This window comes from Pinus tabuliformis, chromosome 5_2 (genome assembly GCF_031772625.1).
Source record: "Pinus tabuliformis cultivar Carrire ecotype Pingquan chromosome 5_2, CPIR1, whole genome shotgun sequence".
Taxonomy (NCBI): domain Eukaryota; kingdom Viridiplantae; phylum Streptophyta; class Pinopsida; order Pinales; family Pinaceae; genus Pinus; species Pinus tabuliformis.
In genome coordinates, this window is record NC_142306.1 from 349,201,990 (window position 1) to 349,226,307 (window position 24,318).

Consider the following 24,318-nt stretch of genomic DNA (forward strand, 5'->3'; position numbering starts at 1 on the left):
ATTAGCTCATAAGCTATCCTGCTCCCTCTGCAATCAAACAATGTTGCTCATAGACAGTCAAAGGCCTCTCACAAACCTTCTCCTTTGCCCTCCAAGCCTCCTATTTCCTTGGGTAGTTTCTCCTGGGGTCCAATGCTGCCACCTGTGTGAATTGACCTCTCACACTACTCACTAAACTCAGAAGTAACTACACAATCCTGAACGAGATGATTCCTTCTGCATGGATGAGTTTCCTATATAGGAAAAATCTTCCAACTAATAGTACACTGTCCCTTCCGCTGATCTCAACTGAGTCTCTAATTGAACTGACATGCATGAGTTATTTATGAGAGAATATTCAGTTATCTAAAGTGCAACAGTTACATGCATGCATGCATTAACTAACTGAACTCACAATTAGTTCAAAAAACTATTTGAACTAATCTAACTGGACTTAACTCAGTTAACTGAGCTAACTAATTACAACTAAAAGTACAACTCATACTGATCTTTAATCAAGGGATAACTTCCTCAATCAATGGAGAAACTGTTGCATGTATTCACATAGACTTCATGTTTGATTTCCTACAACTAATTAACTCAAAATTAATTAATTAATTATTTTTCAAACAGCTAATGAGACTAAATTCGAATTTTAATTCAAGGACTAATTAAAATTGGAATCTATCCCGAAATGCTATTTATAGCAATGCTATTTTTAGCACTTCCATTTTTCATTCCTTGTTGCTATGTCTAACACTGGTACCCAAACTGTTATTTTTAGCACTTCCATTTTTCATTCCTTGTCGCTATGTCTAACACTGGTACCTGAACTGCTATTTTTAGCACTTCCATTTTTCATTCCTTGTTGCTATGTCTAACACTGGTACCTGAACTGCTATCTTTAGCACTTCTATTTTTAGCATTTCTTGTTGCCCTTTTCAACACTCCCTCTCAACAAGTAAGGCATTCAACTCGAACCCAATCCTGAACCTGTGGAATGTTCTGCATCCAACACTTCTCCCAAGTGTTGTTGCTCCAACAACTCTAGAAACAAAAAAATCTCCCAACTGACCTCCCTATTGGGCTAGAAACATCCTCTGATGCTGAAGCTTCCTCTGCTGCTGACAAGTGCTCCCTCTGTGACCTCTGAGCTGCTGCAACACTCCATGCATCTCGCACCGTTGCACACCTCTCTGTGCCATCCTGCACTGGTGCAACACTCCTGTGCCTCTCGCATTGTTGCAACCTGCTAGCTCTGCACTGTCTTGGGATTCCTGCACTGTCTTGGGATTCCTGCACCGTAGCTCTCTCTGCTGATCCATCCGCATCTGCTTCTACCCACTCAGCCAGTCCTGATACTCCTCATTGGGCCTCCCGTAGCAAGGTCTAATCAAAGAGGTTGGGTACCTCAATGATCCTGCCCCTATTCCAGCCTTCTTGGGACTATCACTCCACATCACCTCACCTCCGACCTGGAGGTATGGATGCATGTGATCCCTCTGCCCACTTGGCTCGAAATTTCCCCCTACTGGATGTCTCGACATGAGTGGATGCCTCCACTCGATCTCCTCTCGGCTTCTCCAATTGTGGTTGCTCCACAACCTCCTGAAGCTGCTTCACCAATTGTGGCTCCTCCACAATTGTCCGAGACTTCTTCTAGCGTTGCATGTTGAGGTAATGTACTCTCACTCTCAACCACCAAGTCTTCAACATTTGCTTTGCTCCTCAAGGCTTTGCATGCATCTTGTACCTCAAGTGCATACAGGTTCTTGGCTAGCACACCAATCTGTTTCATCTTTCCCGTCGTCACGAAATTTTCACGAGAAAGAGCTGATTTTAAATCAGCGATATCTCCTTCATCTGAACTCTGATTCAGCCGATTTATTTTTGAATTTGGGTATTTTTCGCAAGGAATCCAGATCTGCTATTTGTTTCTGAAAATTTTGCACAAAAATTTTCAGATCTGCTTTGCAAACTCGCGGCCCAATTTTTTTTCTTACTTCGAATTCTCTTCTTTGTATACTGTTCACTACTTTGATCACCTTTGCTTCGATACCATGTAGAAATTCCCATTGTCGATCAACATATTATGCAATATACTAAAGCAAAATAGAAAATCTACTTCTACAACAAACTTTGTTGAAGCTTAATCGAATATGAGCAAGATCAAATAAAACACATATAATTGAGAATGAGAAATCAATCACACATGAACACAGAAGAATAACTCGGGAAAGCCTCAGCCCAAAACCCCAATTTTTGTATTATCATACAAGTGGAAATATGTTCAAGTTACAAAAAGAATCAGCTCACAAGCTATCCTGCTCTCTCTGCAATCAAACAATGCTACTCATAGACAGTCAAAGGCCTCTCACAAACCTTCTCCTTTGCCCTCCAAGCCTCCTATTTCCTTGCGCAGTTTCTCCTACGGTCCAATGCTGCCACCTGTGTGAATTTCCCTCTCAAACTACTCACTAAACTCAGAAGTAACGGCACATTCCTGAAGGAGATGATTCCTTCTGCATGGATGAGTTTCCTATATAGGAAAAATCCTCCAATTGATAGTACACTGTCCCTTCCTCTGATCTCAACTGGGTCTCTAACTGAACTGACATGCATGAGTTATTTATGAGAGAATATTCAGTTATCTGAAGTGTAGCAGTTACATGCATGCATGCATTAACTAACTGAACTCACAATTAGTTCAACAAACTATTTGAACTAATCTAACTGGACTTAACTCAGTTAACTGAGCTAACTAATTACAACTCAAAGTACAACTCATCCTGATCTCCTTTAATCAAGGGATAACTTCCTCAATCAATGGAGAAACTGTTTCATGTCTTCACATAGACTTCATGTTTGATTTCCTACAACTAATTAACTCAAGATGAATTAATTAATTATTTTCAAATAGCTAGTGAGACTAAATTCGAATTTTAATTCAGGGACTAATTAAAATTGGAATCTATCCCGAAATGCTATTTATAGCAATGCTATTTTTAGCACTTCCATTTTTCATTCCTTGTTGCTATGTCCAACATTGGTACCTGAACTGCTATTTATACCAGTGCTATTTTTAGAGCTTCTATTTTTAGCATTTCTTGTTGCCATTTTCAACACCTCACTCAGAAAAATCGAATCTCCTCAAGAAACTCGACTTCTCGGCAAAGTGACTGCGCTACCTCTAGGGTTTCGATTTGTCGCCCACACGGAACAACGAAACTCCCTTTGTCTTCACTATTGAGCTCTTCGGCTGATCATCTGCGCTCTAATACCATGTGAAAATTTGGAATCTTGAATACTATTGCAGCAATTGGAAATTATTCTCCTAATTGTTAATTAAATCTAATAATTTATTTATTGTTTTCTACACCAATACTGAATAACTACACTGCAATCTACACAAATAAAACTACGGAAGAATATACGTTGGAAGAAATGCTAGCACACACACATAAAATGACATAGTTATTTTTGAACCAATGTCCCCGAAAAAACCCAACTTGGGAAAACCAATGCAGCAGTGACGATTTTATTATATTATGCAGCAGTGAAATCTAAGTACATCTATGGATGCCCAACTGGCAATCCAAACATCAGGAAAATTTGAGCAAACTATTGAAGGGAATTACCCTTCTCCCACAAGCAATCTCTGGTTCAACTTTCCCTACCAAAACTCGGCCTCCTGGAGCTTTACGTAGTTGGCTAGACGGCTTGCTTCGGACTGGGCTCTGATGAAGTCGTTCTGCCTCTGGATGTTGAAGAAATCACCTCTCCGACCCTTTGGGACTTCTTCCCGACCTCTGGAACTGAGAATGATTTTCCTTCCTCTAAATCAAACTGCCTTGCTGAAGCCCCTCAACGCTACCTCTCTGGGATAATTCAACTCTCTTGTTGCTGCCTCTCTGGATTTGGAAAATCTTTCCTCCGGATCACTGTCTTTGCCCCTCACTCACTACTTCAATTTCACTGGCTCTCTCTTCGGCAACTGACTGTTACTACTCTGTAAATCAATTTTCTCATGAAATCAAACTACTCAAATGTCTTCTCCAAGTGTCCATCGACTTCTTATAATCCTCGTTTGGGACTCCAACGATCAAGATTAAATCTTAATTGATGGCTAGGATTAACTTGAAGTTGATCTGTGTGAGTTTCTAGATCATTCACGCCTTGACTTAATTAATTTTGATTAATTAACCATATTTCCTAAGTTTGGACTTAGAAAATATTTAAAAACTGCCTAATAATCTAATTAAGTCATTTCTAGGCAGAATCTCCAGAAATGATTTCTAGGTTTTGGAGATCTCTTGTATTCTAGCCTCTCCACAAAATTCTGTGGTTAGAACACATCCGATGCTACAAAAACTAACAGGAGCTCCATAAGTGGCCTTGTGGACTTGAAACTCGAGCCTCGGGTTTTTCACCCATCGATGTTTGGGCCAAAACCGTGATGAGATTTCGACATGTAATGGATGAAGATGATAGAGGACGTTGAGACGAATCCAACGCAGTGAAAATTATTGAATTCTAAGGTCTACAAGTGAAGATATTAATTTTTATGTGTTATGGTAGGCAAGGAGGGACATAAAGGCAAGTCGACCTTGTGTTAGAGGTGCCCTTTCGAGGGTTGTTCAATCCCCACACGAAACATACAAATAAAATTCCTTGTGAGACCTCTTAGACATATCCAATGAGCATCAATTCATAGAGAAAACACTTCTGAGGCAGCCGAGCTAGAGGAGAAGGCTAGACGTTGAATAGGAGGACTGTTTTTTGTCTTTTTGTGTGTCTCTTTCAGGGCCGTGAAGCTACAGGAGGCTGCTGCATGCATTAAGGGCAGGTTGGATGGTGTTTTGTGGCTGTTTTTGGCAGTATACTCTCTCATACAGCAGGCCACATTGATGAGTGCCTATAGCTAGGATGCAGGCCTTATTTGTCTTGTTCAAGGGGGCAAGAAGCTTCAGCTAGGGCCACAGATCTGTTTTGGGTGAACAGGTGGCTAGAAGGTTGGGTTTTGAGGCCTAGAAGAAGGCTAGGAGGCAGCGAGTTGTTGGAGGAACCTTATGGAGGGAGGCCGCAGTCAAAGGGAGGTCTGGAAGGCATGAAAAGAGGGTTGTAGCAGCATGCTAACAAGCCCTAACCAGAGTTCAGACCTACAACAGTTTACACCAGCCCTTGATGACATGAGGTATGTAGGTTTGTTGGTGTTTTTGAGTTGACTTGATGCAGGTGGATGGGTGTCCAAGGGTTGGACAGTTTGTGAAGTTTGTTGGCAGCCAAGAGGAAGGGTCTCCATAGGTGTTGGATGCCCTAACTAGGAGCAGATGCTACAGCAGGCTTGGTCACTTGTGGACTGTCGGAGGGCAACATGAGAGTGGATCAAGTTTGGACATGGATTGGGAATTTATGGTCTGCTGGAGGACAGCGTGATAATGGCCAAGTTGGGGCCAGGTGTGCACCATCTTCATGGACCTAGGTGGTTGCTAGAGTGGCAATTGTTGAGCTTAAGGGTTGACGAACAAGAGGAGGAGTTGAGTAGCCCTAGACGTGTGTGGAGAAGGACTTTTACAGCAGATACTGGACAGTCCTCCTAGCACATGTTCAGTGTGGGAGATGGACATCTTGCAGTGATAGGTGGCAGCCCTCCGTGCCCTATGTTGGTCTTCATTGGAGCAACACAGGAAGACCATAGTTGGCTGAAGTCCCTGAGTAACTGAGGAGCAATAGTGGGCAGTTGAGAGTTGTTCACAAGTGGAGTTGTGAAAAAATCGACAGGAGTCTCGATGTGTTGTACCCAAAATCGACAGGAGTCTCGATGTGTTGTACCCTTGATGGACTAAGGCACAACTAGAGAGCAGATTGACAGCTGAGGTTCGGTGGCCAGATGGACTTGGAGCATTGATAGAGGCAAAAGCTGCAAATCGAGCGCAGAAGGACCGGGCAGGTACAGGGTACAACCGAAAGGCGCTGAGAGAGTCGACTACATCAGCCAGATGGTCAGAGTATCTTGTTGAGGGTAGATTGGTTGTCGATGGACTGACACCAAGCCCCAGTTTTGTATTCTTGTACTAGTGGATGTATGAGGGCATTATCCTTGGTATGGGAGCCCTAGACTGTTGTATTATATGTTGATTAATATAACGAAGTTGGGTTGAAATTTGTAAAAAGTTGTCTATATTTTGTGCACTAGTAGATTTACTAATGTTTATATTCCTTTGTGCAAGTATCATTGTGACTCTTGGTTTGGTAGTGTCAAAGATTTTAAGACTCTATCCTAGACCCAAGGTTGTAGAAATTCAACATTGAGAAGTTCATTTTGAGTGATAACACATAGCATGCAAAATGTGTGTGCCAGAGAGATGCAATGAACAATATGGGTTTTACTATGATACTAATATCAGAATATTCATGGATCATAAGCACAAACAGGAATAAAACTAATCAAGTCCATATCTACAATACAACATTGCCAACAAAAAAGGTAATAACCAGACAGAAACAGTACAATATGATCATCAAGCAAAAAATAGATCACATTTGGTGCATGATATACAAATGTTTTCACAATGGGCCAAAGTATACATACAAGAGATCAAGAATGTATACAAACAAGTTACAACATGCCATCATCTGGAGTGAAAAGACAGCACCATCAGTTATATATAGCTGCTTGTACATATTATTGCAATTACCTGCAGTGAAATAATGGCAGGATCATCATGAGGATGTGGAGGCTGTGGTCCATCTTTTTGGGTAGCTGCAGCAGATTTGACTTGCAAATCCTGTAGAAATTTGGCAGTCAATATATTCCTTGAAAAAGAGAAAACACACCATATGAAGGCATGAAGTGGCAACAAAGACATTTATTGAATCTAAAATAAGTTCACAAGAATGCCTGGCAGGTCTAAACTAAGCCAAAGGAATCAAATTAATCTAGAAATAGCCCAAGGAGTAATATGTGACTTATTACATATAATTTGATGTATTCAACATGAACAATTTCTGTTAACTGTCGAAACATTTGAAATGCTTCTTGTTAACACTTCAAATAGCGATCCAGACTATATATTCAGCCACAAATGAAAAGTAAGAAAGAACCTTAATGTCGCTTCCTCGAAATATTATATAGTCATAAACCTTGCCACTTGCAGGTATTTGAGGGCCATCCATTTTTCTGCCTTCTGTTCCAAACATGCACACTGCAAACCAACAGAGGTTGAAAATTAATAGCATCTTCAGACAATACAAAAGCACCAAAAAATTGCACTATTAAATGGAAACATTAAAATACAGTGGAATCTAGGCCTACAAACAGTACATCTGTAAATTTTCAGATCATGAAATGAAGAGGAACACATGGCGATCAACAAGGCATTTATGGTTAAGGACGGCATGCATTAATCGAACATTGCATCTGGAGCAGAATTGTCATTGTGCATAAATCCAAGTGACTCAATAATTTAATCTCATCTTGCGACCCTGCCTCAAGAAACTCTAGTTAAGAAATACACTATAAGAAGTAATTCTCAAAAAGAAATATCATGAAGATAATAATAATTTGGAATTTGAGTTGATTGAAGGTACAAGCAAATTTATTTATGACTCAATCTCTTAATCCTCATAATATATAGGTGACCCCACATCTTTGGTATTTGTATAATTGGTATGTAATTCTTAAATTTCTTAAATCATCACCTTGTAGGTTTCAAGTATGGCTTAAACCAAAAAAAAAAAAAAAACAAAAATGTGTTTGTTCCTTTGGATATGTCATGTGCTCCAACACATTTGTATATGCCATACGTTACCCATGTCCCAAAGTTTGATGGAAATCCTTGATAGATACAAGGCACCTTGAATCTTTTATGAATTACATGATGAAGATCAACATTGTCCATAAAGATATCTTAATGAGAACATTTGCACATTCAATCTAAGGAAAAGGAGCATGTCATTGGTATTGTAATTTCAGCCCTAAAGGGAGAAAATCGTTTCCATATTTAGAGAAAAAAATTCAAAAACATTGGATATATGGTTATGAAGAAGTTGAAGATGCATGTGTTCTTCCTGATATCCAGTATTGAATAGAGGAAAAGGTTGAACATTTGATAATGGAATATGATGATAATCCCTCCAATGATGTTATGAAGGAAACAGAAAAAGGACAATATGCATATTTTATCTTCTGTAATTATATCAAAGCGAAATATGTTTAGCCACACTATCAGTTGAAGACAAGTTACATGAGGATGTTCTTCCCTCCCATCAGCATAATATTTTTTATTTAGAAAAGATAAGGATAATGAAGCCTTTGGAAGTCTTGTGGCTCCTTACAAGAAGAAAAAATTGATGAGGAATTTTCTCCTGCTTCAATTAAAAATCAAGAGCTTTGTCATGATTCAATTGAGGGTCAAATAATGAAGAGAACTTCGATAAAACCTTGATGGTGAGAGCATCCAAGCATCCATATCTTCCACACCTGAAAACAATGGCATCGTGAATTACACACCTTTCCAAATGTTTAATTTTTGTGATACATCCTTTAGTAATTTGGAAAGGAAAAGTTCATAGGGAAACCCCCATTTGATGAACATATTGATGAACATAACTGTGAGATTCAAAATATTGCTATTATCTTCCCAATTCAATGGCATGAATGGGATAAAGGTTTTTTTATTTTGATAGGGATCCCATTTATGACATGGATGATGATGATTATATGGCTAAGATTATGGATCTTTGGATTTGTAGACAGCCTAACATAATAAGGGAATATGAAACTTACTCCATGATGCATGAACAGCCATGTTATCTCACTAATAATGCTGATTTGAAAGTGCACCAAGGGGATTTTCATGGCCAAAGAACATCATAAATTTTTTAGCCCTGAATGTCCCTATCTCACACCCTTCTTATGCATAAAAATACATCTGGTAATAGTGGTTTGAGGCTACAATAGTTTGTAGACAGCAGCATGTTCAATCTTGCATATATTGCAAGGATTTTCAGGTTCATATGCAAGGGTGGAAACAAGCCCTAAATCATGGATATAGTATGGGCAGCAGCAGAGGGCAGAGGCAACCTCCTATTTTTGCTTCTAGAAGACATCAGAGTCCATTTCTAGCCCCAAGAGCAGCACCTTCTTCCTCTAGAGGAAAAGCCATTTCCTATTCCCATAAAAGGGATAGAGGAACTCGGTGACTCTCTAGTTTATGACATGTAGTTTGTAGATGACTCATGATGATGAATCATAAGATACATTTATTATATTTTTTGTTGATATTTTGACTCTTGAAACTGAGTTAAGACTCAAGATTCAAGACTTGATTCACTGTTGATATGTGATGTAGCACTAGACTTCCTATATCTTTGTTTTATTTTCATATTTATGTGGCAATGCATTTATCTGATATTGTCGATACTTTATATGCTAAAAAAATTTTAAAAATGAATATTTTTGTATTTTAATTTTATTGAGTTTTTGCCGACTTTTTAAGATTTTTTCCTGACTTCTTCATTTTTCAGACCCTTGTCGATTTAATCTCGAGTCTGACTTTTGCAACATTGGATAATAAAGCATCTTGAACGAAAGTTGGATAGCCAATGAGGTTTCCTTGCCAAAACCATGTTCAATACATGGAACATTCATCGGGCTCAAAGAGAAACAGCTAGCATGATTTAGCCAAGGATTAAATGAATGTGATGTTCTTATCAAGGAGTTTGTTGACCACTGGAGTGGCACCTAATGATTATATAAGACTCCACGGCCAAGGATGATCCAGAAGACACTTGTACCATCAGATATCATCAGTAAACAAAGTTTTTAACTCTACTATTTTCTCATCATCTTTCTTGTACCTAGATTCCACACCCTGCGGGGAATTGTAATAAGTGATACTAGTAATGATGAGTTTTGAGTATGTAACAGGCCTAGGATGTTGAGACTCAATCAACAAATGAGTATACCTTGGAGTGTTTTTTTATCTGGTTAATTTTCCTTTCTCTTTAGAGGCGGATAATTTTCTGGGTTTTTTCACTCACTTTTTACCCCAAAGCCGGGGTGACGGTTTGAAGGTTGAGCCCCTAACACATCTTAGTGTCTAGAGTCTATGTATATTACCATACTAGATCACACAAAAAATTTCGTGGAATTTGGTTAGGTCTAAGTAGTCATTTTTTAAATTTTTAGATTTCCTGCAGGTCAAAAATTGCAAATAAAATTGTATTTGTAATGTAATAAGTGATGTCTAGAGAAGTTGTATGGGGTATGAGTAATGAAATTTACACCTCTCACCCTCAACTTTCTACTATGACACACTTTGATGGGTTAAAAATGTGTTTTGAACCCTCAAAACCCACTTTTCCTAAGTTTAGTGGGAAATCTAGCAATTAATTAAGCCAAAAATTAAATAAATGGAGAAAAATAAATATCCACACATGCTAAATGTTGTGGAAATGAGGTGGAAAATTATGGGGGAGTTAAAGTGAAGTCCCAAGGTGATGTGGACTCCTAAAATCAAGGAAAAGACATGTGCTCAAATAAAACCGAATTTCTGGCATTAAAGGAGAAAATTGCTTATTTGGAAATTCGAATTTGTGAAGTTAATGCACATTTGGGAGGATTTGGGAGAATATTTGGTGGAGATTTTTGTGGGAAATTGTCCCCACATGGGTTACCACCCATATACACTTGTCATTCTATCATAAAATTCGAATTTGACACATAAGGGAAGAAGAAAATGATGTCCACTTGCCAGAATTCGATTTTTACACTTGGCATTGGAGCTCCATTCAACAAATTCGAATTTCTCTTTGGGATTGTCACCTCATGCCACTTGTTTAATCACTTCTACATTGGGATTGGCTCCAATGTCATTTGTCATTGTCATTCTTCATTGGGATTTTCTCCCAATTCTCTATATAATAGAGTCATGGGCTCTCATATTGTATCATGTAATACGAGCTATTGTGCTTGAGGAAACTCTCCATGATTGTATTCACTGCTTGCAATATAATACAACAATCTTTGGGGTAAAGCGTGATGGTGTTCTTCTCCTTGCATGTGTGGTAAATTATTGACTTGTTGTTATGCTTCTATTTATTTCATCATGTCATTATTTCTTTCATGCTTGTTTTAAGTTATGTTAGTATGCAACTATCTCATATTAACATAAGAATTAATTATTTGTTTTAGGAAAAGAAATCTTCTAGTGGATAATAGATGTATCTCTAGGAATTCTTTCCATTGCACTTATTTAATTTCATGTCAATTTAATGATTTGTGGTGAAGTTTTGTAGATAAATGATTATTTGGTCAAGCTTTTCAAGCGTGAGGGGAAATTGTCGAAGGAATCAACCCATTCTTGAAAAATATTCAAAGAGAACCCACATGTTTTGAATTCCAAAGTCTCATCTATATCTTATTTGTGTCTTGTAGGGATTCTTTCAAGTTTCTTAAAGCTTTTATTTCTTGCATCAAAATATCAAACTTGGAAAAAAATATTTTTTACGTATTGTACTTCATTTATCAATATCTGGCTATTTCAAAGAGCTAAGTCATGTCTAGTCAAAGAGGAGAGTTTGCTCATACTCTTTGGCCTAGCGTCTTGTAGATTATTTTTGTAACATACTTTATTGTCATCTTGGTCTAACATTTGAGTTATTTTTGTATCTTTTTGAGCAAGATAGTTTCCATGTTTTGATTTGTAGACTTATTCATCTTGAAAGCATATATAATATCTTGTGCTAACAATTTAGTGTTTCACTTTTCAAGGTTATTTTGGCTTTATATTTGAAAGCATTTCACTTCATTTTAAGCAAAATACAATTTCATTTCTTAAAGAGCAAATACTTGGAAGGCACTGGTTGTTTATGTATTTCATGCTTATCTTATGATGGTTATTGCTCATATCAATTTTTTGCTTATAAATCTTAAAGAGCTAATCTATTTAACTCTAACAATTCTCCTAAAAACTCACATCCTTTTTAAATTAACATTTCATTAGGGACCACCCCCCTTAGCTAACCTAGGAGATAGCTCAAACGGAGAGAGTCGGGATTAGTGTGACAGCGTTTTTTCTAAGTTCCCTGCCACCAACCACACCTTGTGGGGTTGAAGGCTTTTCTCACTGACTTGTTGGTAGGTGCAGGCGGCAGGGTCAACAGAGTTAAATGAAAAATTGTTACCGGATAAACACCATTGACTTCATGAATCAATGTGTCTGTGTTTTTGTTGTCCGGGAAGTTGTGGCAAAGATTGACGGCCTTCTTGGAAGTTGGAAAAACAGCATGGAAATGGCATCCGAGACAACACTATATTATATAAGCTATTATTGTGGTGTTAGGGAGCAAACCTTATTTTGCACTTGAACATGTTGCTGGTGACAAATGGCATCCTAAAGGACTCTAATTCAGCTCCTCGAAAGCACGCAATAAATACAGCTTGAGGAGTCAAGGTTGATAATATTACAACTTCGTTGAACACTATTTTGGTTCAATTTTTCATGTTAAAGATAACTTTTTGATCGTGCTATCTTTCACCCAAGCAAACAACCCTTGCTCTCTTTAGAGGTGCGGTGTATGTTTATCGCCACTACAATTCGTAATTCATTATGATAAAACTTGAACAATGCCAAAAATTTCTTCACAATCCACCCTCTACAATTCATATGAATTTTGCCTCCTCATTTATTGTGTGGAATCTTCATTAACAAAAACTATACTCAAGACATTCAAGCTTTGACAAGTTTGAAAAATGTTTCATGAATGAAACTGCCCTCACAAAATGGCTAGAAACAAACTTATCTGATTGTGCATGGACAAGCATAAAATGTATGCTGAAGCGAACAAAGAAATGAAGTGAACAAAGTTCCTTCTTCTTATTTTTTAATTTATTTACTTATATTTTTTTTTCTTGTGACTTTTTTTTTTATGGCCAAAGGTCAACTAGCGAATTTCCTTTTAATTTTAATTTTAATGGCCAAAGGCCTAGAAAAACAGGGAAAAGGAGAAACTCCCAAATTCTAAGCAAAATGTTTCAATTGTACGGCAACACGGTTGACGAGTTTCGATAGCCAAGGACCTGGATCGGAGAACGAGCTTTGTGCACCAGTTAAGCAACCTAAAGGGCCGAACTCCTCTGATACCAAATGAAGCGAACAAAGTTCCTTCTATAAATTAATTACTCCAGAAGACTTGGAATATGAAATTATCCATTGAGGATATAAATACTATATTAAATGTGAATGAATAAGAATAAGAATGAATGATGATTTACAAATGAGAACGAAAGGCTTGCTTATATACCAAGCAAGTGTCTCTTCATGAAGAGTCATGTCTCAATTAGACATGCCTCTTCAACCTAATTACTACTTAACTAATAATTATTTATGCTTATTATCATTTATATTATTTTACATTATTTATATATATTTTATTCGTTACATATGCAAGGAAGGTTTCTTCCCTAGATTTATCGTTCATAAAGTTGGTTGGCATTACCACTAGCGAGGGCATTATATCCGAACTGAAACTTGAAAAAATCAAATTTTAAGGCTTTTATGGGGTGTGATTCAGTAAATTTCAGAACTAATATATTTATTGTTGATTTTTGGTAGCATCAGATGTGCTCTAGCCTTGAAATTTGGAGGAGAGGCTAAGGCACATGGGATCTCCAAGACCCAAAAATCGTTTTGAGAAATTCCACACAGATGAGGAGTTATTAAAATAATTAATATTTTTAATGGGTTCCTAAGTCTAAACTTAAGAAAATAAAAATATTAATGTGTATTAATAGAGATAAGGGTGAGAAGCTTCTAAAATATGAGGATCAAGTTTGTTTTAATCTTAGTCGTTGATTAGGGACTTAATCTCGGTCGTTGATTCATCAACGGGAAAAGTATAAGAGAAGACTCGATGATCATTTGAAAAAACACCAGCAGATATTCAGTGTCTCAAGGAAAATCGATTCTCAAGTAGAAGAGATTGATTTCAGAGGAAGAGTTGCAGGGTGGAGGAAGAGGAGGGCATCAGCAACAGGAACTGACAGAGGAGGAGGTGACGTAGGTATAGTGGGAGACAGCGCAGAGAGAGACACAGTCCAAAGGAGAGACGCCAAGCCTACGCAAAGGGACGCAAAGCCACTCAGAGCCACACCGGGCCACGTAGAGTGATGCAGGGGTGACGCAAAAGTGGGAGCAGGGTCTCCAAAGTGTTAGAAAGTCTCAAAGGGAAAGTCTCTGGTGTTTTCTTTCAGTTTCTCTATAAAATCGTTCCTTGTAAAAGTAATTGTTGCTGAAGATTAATAAAGCCCTCATCTGCTGCACCGTTTTCCCAGATTGGATTTTTCGAGGACAATTGTCCAAAAATAACTGTGTTGATGTGATTGGTTCTTGTGCATGTATTTTTCTCTAGGTAATTGTGTGATAACTGTAGTAGAATTTATTTTAATATTTACTGAGGGGATTTCGTAAATAACTTATTGTGAATAATAAGTAGGTGAAATAAATTAGTTGTTGCAGTAGTAGAATTTCAACTTAGAAATTTTCACATTTATTACAGCAGTGAAATAATCATAGATCAGCAAGCTAGTAATAATGAAGGTGATGCCCAAAATTCCTAAAAATAGTAAAATTTTGGTGGAAACTAAAAATTCAAATTTTTGACCTTAATTAAAATGTGTTTCAGAAATATTCAGATCTGAATTTTGCAGTTATGCAGTAAATTCCAGCAAGCTTTAAAGTTAGATCTAGGGCAAATTCAAGATGCCCAAGTGGTCAAAACTTGTGAAAATTTAGATTTTACAATTCTAAGTGATTTTGACAAAACAAATGTTTAGAGGTCAAACCCTAGGCCCAAGGCCTTGAAGATCCCGTGGTTGAAATTCGTTGAAACTTTGGGATCAAGTTGCCGCTTGAAAAATATGAATTTTGAGACCTTAAACTTGCAAAACCACCAAGTATTTAGCCTTTAAAATTCAGATTAAGGTTTCAGGCCAAGCTAGAAAATGGCTAAGGAAGGCCAAAGGTAAGCCAAGGAAGGCCAACACTTGGGGATAAGGAGGCTGAGATGATAGATCGGGGGCAGAAAAGGCAAGAGGAGGCCAGAAAAGTGCAACGCTGGAGGAAGAAAGCCCAAAAAGGCTTGACGTTGGGGTTTTGGAAGGCAAACTAGGGCCAAAAGGAGGACAGCCTGCCTAAAGGGCAGTCGTTTGGGCAAGAGAAGGGCAATCGTGTGGCCTAGGGCCCATGGCTAGGCCTTAAGGCCCCAACACTAGGCCTAGAAGGGGAGACGTTGGCCTCCCAAAGCTACGCCCTGCCCTAAAAGGGCAAAAATGATGACGCAGAGGCCAAGGAAGGGAGACATTGGGCTTGGAGGGGGCAAATCTGGTCCCGGGATGGCCAAAAACTGAAAACCCTTGTCTCAAAAAAAATTCTTCTTCCGGATCTGAATTTTGCCATCAAATCTTTAGTGAAAGTCCTTGCAAAATTATCAAAAGGCTAGATCTTACCTTCAAGGGCCTAGATCTAGCTCTTCCTTCACTTGATCCCTTGATCCAACCTGCAAAAAAATAGAAATACAACACCCAAACCCCAAATATATACAAAATAAATCTAAAAACACCAACCCAAGTTAGAAAAATAATTTACAAAAAAAATTGCAAAATTATTTACAAATTATACATGAGTTTTTTAGATAGATTTTGAGAAAATAATTTTTATAATATTTTTTCCTTGAAAGAATGGCTAAAACGCTTCAGAAAAACTCATGCTCAATATAGCCTAATGAAGATTCAATCCACCGTATAAAATGTAAGGATCCAAGCAAGGTAACCCTTGCCCACAGTCTGTGCACTTGGAGACCAAGGATTGAGTATCTGCAAACAATATGTATTATGATTTATCACAAAATAATAATACAAAGCACCACATAGGAAACCCGTAGTCAATACATACCACAAATCAACGAACAAGAACACCTCGAGTTGCACCCCAAAGTCTTTTATTATAGTAGAAAAACGAGTTCTCAATGGGACAATAGTTTACAAAATGCTTCAACAGCAACTCTAGCCAAAGATCAAGATGACTAGAGACTCAATTGACTCTCTAATTTATAGATGAATCCCCCAAATGGAAAGATAACGGCTAGTTTTTTTATCCTTGTCAACATAATCTTGGTCGTTGATAAATACTTCAAGATCTTTTAATCTTGGCCCTTGATTTTTTATTTTTGAGGAATTTTTGAATTTATCATTTAATTCCATTTTAATTAGCTCAAAATTAATTATTTTGAGCTAATTTCCTCAAAAATTTGACTTTGACTTAACCACCAAGGTCCAAGGGTCCAAATTTTCTTGAAATATACAATATTCCCTTGGTGGAGGACCTTTAAAAATTGATTTTTTTAAGACCCACGAATTTTTCCATTTGGAGAATTTATTTTCCTAAGACAATTTAATTTGACTCTAATTAATTAATTTTCTGGCTTAGGATTTAATTTTATTTTGCCAGAAAAATTAATTAATTTACACATGAGGGGATTTAATTATTTTTCCAACCCTCTAATACATAAGATTTTTCATTTACAAGACTCAAAGAGGGAATACACATTTGGCTTAGACCCTCAAGACACATAACCCATCTGTGACACAATATGATCTAGTAAAACAAGTGATTTGTAATAAAATAATTAAACCAATTAGCGTAAATTATTCCCAAACCATTTTTACATCAAACTTGACTAAAAACACTAGGACTCACCTAATAATTCGACAATAAATTTAACCCTAGCTTTGGGGTTTAATTTGGAGGGAGAAAACTCTTCTGATTAACCGCGTGTTTAAAAACATAGGTAATCAACGAGGTTTAAAAACCTCCTAGGATGAAATTCGTCATCAGATTATAAGTTTACCTAGGTTATTACATATACTCAAGGTTTTACTAAGATCATTTACAATATAGAACTTGTAGAATGGGATGACCATGACACACGGACTACTGATATGTGATCCGATCCTTGTTGAAAAAGTTGGTACTTTCGCTTTCCTTGGAACTTTGACAACCTGAGTGCAGCAAGTTTCACTCTAGGGAGCTTCTTTTCCTCCACCAATTATCTATGTTTTTAAACATTTATAATTGGTAGAGTTTTTCTTTCAAGCATGCCCCAAAGCTAGAGTGGATCTCGATGGTAAGGTCTTAGATGAGTCCTAGTGTATCGAGTCTATGTAAATTGTCATACTAGATCATTTGTAAAGTGTCGCAGAATTTGGTCGAGTCTAGAGGTCATGTTTTTATTGATGAAATTCCCCTTCTATATGGGATGTCTGTGTAATTTTTGATGTAAAAAGGTGTTGTCTATAGAGGTTCTAGGTGGTATGATTATTTAATTTTAGACCTCAACTCCTAAACTTTCTATCTAGACACATATTGAGGGTGGGAAATATGTCTAATCCCCTCTAGAGTCATTATTATTTTTTTTGGCAAAAAGATAGCAAAATAATTAGCCAAAAATTAGTCAAAAAATAAAAATGAAGAAAATAAAATTTTCTCCAAGTGGAAAAATAATTATAAGGGGAATGTGCATTTTCCAAAAATGGGATCAAGTCAAAATGGAGAAAAGTCTCATTTCCAAGGTAGAAAAGACCCACAAAAATTTCGTTGGGCTAGAAGGAAAATATTTTCTCAAGGGAAATCGAATTTTTGGTGCAGGTGGTTATTTTGAATGAGGGAATTTCAAGAAAATTATTCTTGAAGATTTTCCAGTGGTCCAAAATGTTGAGAAATCCAAAGTGTGGCAGTTAAACGATTTCTCTTATTATGACATTATCTTGTGATGTTTTTCATTATTATTATTTGTTTTTTCGAATTATCTTTTATTATCATCAAGACTAATGCCAAGCAACAAATAGAAGAGAACACAAGATGTAGGCACGCTGCAAGGGAAAAACCCCTCTTGAGGAAAACCCGGTCAAAATTCTTCCTTCAGTAGATTCAAGATGAGATGACCAAGACCCTTACAAACTAGACTAGAGACTTCCTCCATCAAGTCATCCTTGCCTGTTCTTCCTTTCACTGTGTTTGCAAACCAAGATCCATGTCACTGTGTTTGCACCGAAACATCATCATTGTAATACCACCAAGACATCATCATTATAATACCATCGAGACCTTATCACTGTAATGACACTGAAACCTTATCACTGTAAGAGAACTGAACTGAGGTCACTTTGATACCATCGAACTGAAGTCAATTTAATAGCTCTAAACTGAGGTTACTGTGATATCACCAAACTGAAGTCATTGTAATCATAGTTTTAAAAACCGAAACCAGTCGAACCGAGACTGGTCAGGTCTTGATGAACCAGTTTTAAAAAAAATACATTAAATAATTAATTTTTAATGAAAAAACTATTTTTTAAGATTTAAAACCATGATTCCAAGCCAATAGACAAAATATGCAAAGTTTGCTCATTTATATACCATGTAAAGGTGAATATATCAAAATGGCACCAAGTGCAATACATATCATCGACGGAATACACAAGGAATGAGGCTCTAAATGGCCTATAAAGTCCAAAAACAATACGACAAGCTATGAGGCCATTAGCCTACTACAAGACTACAAGTCTAGACTCTAGACTCTAGAGTCTACACATGATCAATCATCAAATTCATCACCACGACGAGACACATGATCATCATCATCAGCAAGAGCTACATGACATCATTTGGATCAAAGTCTGAGGATGCCTTAGCCTCATCTGCATATTTGATAGCATAGATGATATGTTAAATTTGGCAACTAGGGCCAAACTCCACCTTCAACAGCTCATATGATGCAGCTGATATTTTTATTGGATTCCTCTTTCCGAGAGGTGTAGGATTGATCTAAATATCATCTCATTCTGACATGTACAAATGGAATTATGAGTTTATTTCGTTTATGGACAAATTGTCAAGGTCGACAACAATCTAATGTAGGCTCAGAAGCCCAAGAGACACGTCTATTCATCCTCAACATTGCATATAAATAGAAGGAACATCTACCTCATTTGGACATTATTCATCACACACATTTCTCTCTCCTCATCTGATTGGGTGTACGGATTTATGGGCAACCTCTCTCTCCACACTTGTGAAGGACAAGACCGCAATTTTCTGTTTTGGGCGTTGACCGAATTGTCGGAGGGTTTGACCAATGTTGACCGGGTAGTAGTTTACCAAGTTTAACTACGTTTTTCTTAGGGAATATTCTGTTTGGGCAGTGTAACGACCCATCTATAAATATAAAGAACGCAAGAATAATAGCGGGCATACAATACATACATATGATAGCTACATATGCATGTGTCGCACACAACGCACTAGTATTCTATACTAAATTAACTATAAATGATAAATACCATGACACTTCTTTGAATAAAGGTTCTACGCATTCATCAATATTGCTTAATGTATGGGTAAATCTTAAAAGAGGACTATATAAATTATATATATTCCAGATTATTGATAAAAAATTATATTAATAAATTAATAAAATAAATTTTTAAAATATATATAAGAAATTAATTAAAAGGAGCTCTAAGTATTAAGTTATAATGTTATATTAAAAAAAATATATAACAAAACATTGTGATTTTTTTTTCCAAAAGAAAAAATCAAACTTTTTATTACCAAGATAAAAAGTTACATAGTATATGCCGAAGCATTCATTTGTTGTATGATTTGCAAATCATAGAGCTCACAGGATGAGTAAACTCATTCCTGCCCCAAAACATGAAAGAGAAAAACTACCAACTGAACAGATGCACAGGCCTCCTCATATATGAGGAATTGTAGATAAACATAGCATCTACGATTTCCCGGCTTGTGCTTGTCGAGATGGTGAACAAGAGACTAAAAACAAAAACCCTAGAGAGGGTGTTCCACTACAAGGGCAACTGAGATGATATTGGGGGGGTGGCTTTCAAGTTTTCCGCCCCTTTTTCTTCTCAACTTTGCGCCACTCTCCTTGGGACGGCACCATGGGGACGAGCTGAAGTGGATTCCCATCACTTGATTGGGGGTTTTCCTTGTCTGAGTCAGAGGTATCTGGTGAATGTTGCCTTTTGGTTCCACTGATTTCCATTGAATTTGGCTTCTTTTCCGATTGCGTTTCTATAGGCTCTTGAGGGGGTGTCTTTTGTGATTCTGTTCGGTTATTCTCATTTGGGAGGGGTTCTTCCTCCTCAGAATCTTCCTCCTCTTCTGATTCTGGTGGATCGAACTTCCATCCCTTCCGCTGTTTGCCAGATTTCTTCTTCCTACGGCTGTCCTTTTTGTATTCTGGGCATGCATTTTGAAGATGTCCAGTTTGCCGACATATTCTACATCTGAACGCTGTATTTTCATAGTCTAATGACTGCGTCCAGCTGCGATCTTTGTGCTTCAATTTAATGCAGTCCGGTAGACCTTTGCTGAGGTCGACTTCCACACAGATACGTGCGAAGGTAAAAATTCTTTCCTCCAGTCTTTGTGTATCCATTTTAATATATCTGCCAATGGTGTTGCCTATGCATTCCAGGATCCTTTGGTCCCAGAAATGTAGAGGAAGATTATGAAGGCGTACCCATACAGGCATCTTGGAAACAATGAAAGTGTTTGCATCGAACTCCGGGAACCAAGGAGTGATAAAGAGGCCTGAAGATCCCCAGAACCAAGGTCCCTCCTGAATCACAAGATCTCTGACCTCTGTTGTTTGGAACTTTACTATAAAAAACCCTTTGGAGCAAAGATGGATCTCACAGTCTAGAGCCCAGTGTGTGAAAATCCAATGGAACAGGTCAAAAGGTTTGGGCCAAAATCCATTAAAACGACAAATAATGGCTTGTTTTTCATAGCTATTACATACCTCCTCTGCTTTTGATATATCTATCGTTAGTTCTGGTGTATGCTGCAGTTGCTCCACTATGTATGGGCTAGGTTCTGATCCGGCTTACTTTGGAGCTGTTGTAGAAGATTTTCCCGTTAGGCAGAAAAGATGATTCGATTTATTACATTAGGTAGCTATTGTTATATACAAGAATGTGACTGCTCAATTCATCTTCTGATGACTGTTCACATTCCAGATTCACCCAACCGCAGAGGATTAGGTGTCAACATTCCCCCCCTTAATCTGAAGGGATGTTGGTGAGTCCAAGCATCATTCTGAATCGTTCAAGCTTTTCCTTTCCAAGTGCTTTGGTGAAGATGTCTGCAATTTGCTCATTTGTGGAACAATGACGGAGATGGATTGTTTTGGCCTCAACATGATGTCGAATCAGATGATATTTAGTATTGATATGCTTTGTTTGATCATGGAACTTTGGGTTCTTGGCCAACTTTATTGCAGAGGTGTTATCAATCATGAGTGGAGTTGATTGTACTTGTTTTACCTGCAAATCTTCAAGAATTTTCCTGAGCCACACAATTTCTTTCGTTGCTTCAGCTGCTGCCACGTATTCTGCTTCGGTTGTGGAATCTGTTGGAACTGATTGTTTGCGTGATCTCCAGGAGACAGCTCCTGATCCAAGACTCATAGCATATCCTGAAGTAGATACCCCAGTTTCTTTGTCTCCATCGAAGTCTGAATCAGAGTATCCAATCAAGCTGAAGTCGTCCACCTGTGTATACTTGATTCCAAGGTCTTGAGTTCCCTTCGAGTACCTTAGAACTCTTTTTGCAGCAGACCAATGTCCCTCACAAGGCTTTTGCATGACCCTGGAGAGGATTCCAACAGTAAATGAAATGTCTGGTCTGGTAGTAGTGAGGTAGATGAGACTTCCTACAAGCTGTCTATACTTTGTTGCATCCTCAAATTCCTTTCCTTCAACAGATGTGAGCTTTAAGTTTTGTTCCATTGCAGTAGAAAGAGGATTGCACTCTGTCATGCCAAATCTGTTTAACAAATCTCCAATGTATTTCTTTTGAGAAAGAAATATGGATTTTGGATGTTGGGTTACTTCAATGCCAAGATAGTAATGAACATAGCCCAAATCAGTCATTTCAAAACTTTTCCCCAATTCCTTCTTTATGGATGCAATGTAGCTTTCGTTGTTCCCTGTCATTAAAAGATCATCTACATATACCACAAGATACACAACTGTTTTGCCAACTTTCTTGACAAATAAAGTTGCATCATCAAGATCAAAATGATTGAAGTTGAGTTTCAGAAGATGCTCAGTTAGTTTTTCATACCAGGCTCGCGGTGCTTGTTTGAGGCCATACAAGGACTTCACAAGTTTGCATACTTTATGTTCATGTCCTTTCACAGCAAATCCTTCAGGCTGGGACATAAAAACATTCTCTTTTAGATCTCCATTCAAGAATGCAGTTTTTACATCCATTTGATGGACTTTCCAACCGTTCTAAGCTGCTAGTGCAAAGAGTGTCCGGATGGTGGCCCATTTTGCTGTGGGGGCAAAAGTTTCCTCATAATCGACCCCTTCCTTCTGTGCAAAACCTTTTGCCACAAGCCTAGCTTTGTGCTTGTCAAGTAAGCTATCAGCTTTGTACTTGTTCTTGTAGACCCACTTGCAGCCAATTGGTTTAGTTCCAAATGGAGGATCAACCAGCTTCCAAGTGCCATTCTTTATGAGGGCATCATACTCCTTTTGCATCGCTTCTTTCCATTCATCATGAGAAGCAGCTTCTTTGAAGGAAGTTGGTTCAAAATCTGTAGACAAGTTCAATTCACAATCATAAGTAACATCCATATCAACAGGTGAATTAGAGTCATCTACATCACCTCCATTTTGTCGGTTTGAATTTTGGTTCCTGTTTTTCCAATTTCATCAGGATGAACACTTTCAAGTGTCTTTGTCAGCCACTTTGGGGGACCTTTCTGAGATGGTCCGGGTTGCTCTGTTGATTGAGTTGGGACTGAATCAAGATTGAGTCTCCCAATTCTATCAATTACATCACTTAAAGCATCATCCGTTGTTGGAGTTTCATTCGGGGGAGAGTGTTCTTCAGAAGAAGATTCCACATGTTGATCTAGTATAGGAATCCCCCCTTCAAGATGTGGAATCTGATTATCAAATTCTTGAAATCATTTCGTTTTTGCGAATCTATCCAAGCAATCAAGTTTTCGCTCAACAACATTGTCAGATTTGGATGATTCAAGAAAAATTACATCTCTAGATACAACAAACTTTTTATTTACTTCATCATAGAGGCGGTATGCTTTGGAGGTGTTTGAATACCCCAGGAAGATACACTTACGACTTCTAGCACCAAGTTTGTTTCTATGTACCTTTGGTATCAAAGCATAACAGGTGGAACCAAAGATCCTGAGATGTTTTACCGAAGGAACATGTCCATACCACAATTCATAAGGAGTCTTGTTTCTTATAGCATTAGATGGACATCTATTCTTTATATATGCAGCACATAGAACAGCATCAGCCCAAAACATTATCTTTACATTTTTGAAGAAAAGCGTGGATCGTACCATATTCAAGATTGTTCTATTCATTCTTTCAGCTACACCATTCTGTTGGGGATTATAAGGCACAGTTGTTTGATGTTTGATCCCATGTTGGCGAAGATAGTTTCAAATTCATTTGATGTATATTCTTTTCCATTATCAGTGTGAATAGACCCAATATGAGATTGTGCATCATTTTCAATCCATTTATGAAAATTCTTGAATGTTTGAAAAGCATCGGATTTGTTCTTCAATAAATAAACCCAACACATTCTGGTGTAATCATCAATAAATGTCATGATATATTTATTTCCATTTGCAGAAGGAACAGGCATTGGACCACATAAATCTAAATGAATGAGTTCAAGCTTCCTATGTGATCTTGAATGTGAATCATGAAAAGACTGTTTGCTATGTTTTCCTAGAATGCAAGCATCACATTGCTTATGTTTCCTAGGAATTGTAGGCAAACCAGCAACACCATTTTTCTTCAATAAGCGGACACTGTCATAGTTTAAATGTCCAAATCTAGCATGCCATAATAAACTTGATGGAAGTGTACCTTCTTCATGATGAGAAATATATGAGAAATGTTGTGCATGAGCAGAGGTTCCTTGCAGTTTGAGAAGCCTTTCTTCTTCTATTCCCCTCATGACAAGTGAGTGGTCAGAAGCTTTTCTTACCTCAAGCTTGCCATCAAACATGAATGGAGTGACCTTGCTGGCGGATGTGGACCAAGGACAGCAAGTTTCTCTTGAGCTGTGGGAGATATAGAACATGATCCAGAAGAAAGTCTGGAAGACCAGGCAGTTTAAGCCTGATTGTGCCAAGCCCTGATGGCTTGATTTTTGACTGATCTGCAAAGTATACTGCTCCATCAACATTGTCAGTGAA

The 24,318-nt window shown here is 37.7% G+C and overlaps 1 protein-coding gene across 6 annotated transcripts in view; it reads right to left on the reverse strand.

Moving 5' to 3' along the window:
• Positions 1-24,318, reverse strand: part of LOC149158918 (protein decapping 5-like) — a 214,303-nt gene that overhangs the window by 150,313 nt on the left and 39,672 nt on the right. For all 6 annotated transcript variants that reach the window (XR_016261735.1, XM_089436366.1, XM_089436365.1 and 3 more), the window contains exons 2-3: positions 7,084-7,184; positions 6,678-6,767 (exon numbers count right to left, since the gene is read on the reverse strand). Coding sequence is in view for 5 of the 6 variants with exons in the window: in XM_089436366.1 (XP_089292492.1) it covers positions 6,678-6,767; positions 7,084-7,184 (191 nt within the window). In the remaining variant the exon portion in view is untranslated. The remainder of the gene's footprint in view (positions 1-6,677; positions 6,768-7,083; positions 7,185-24,318) is intronic.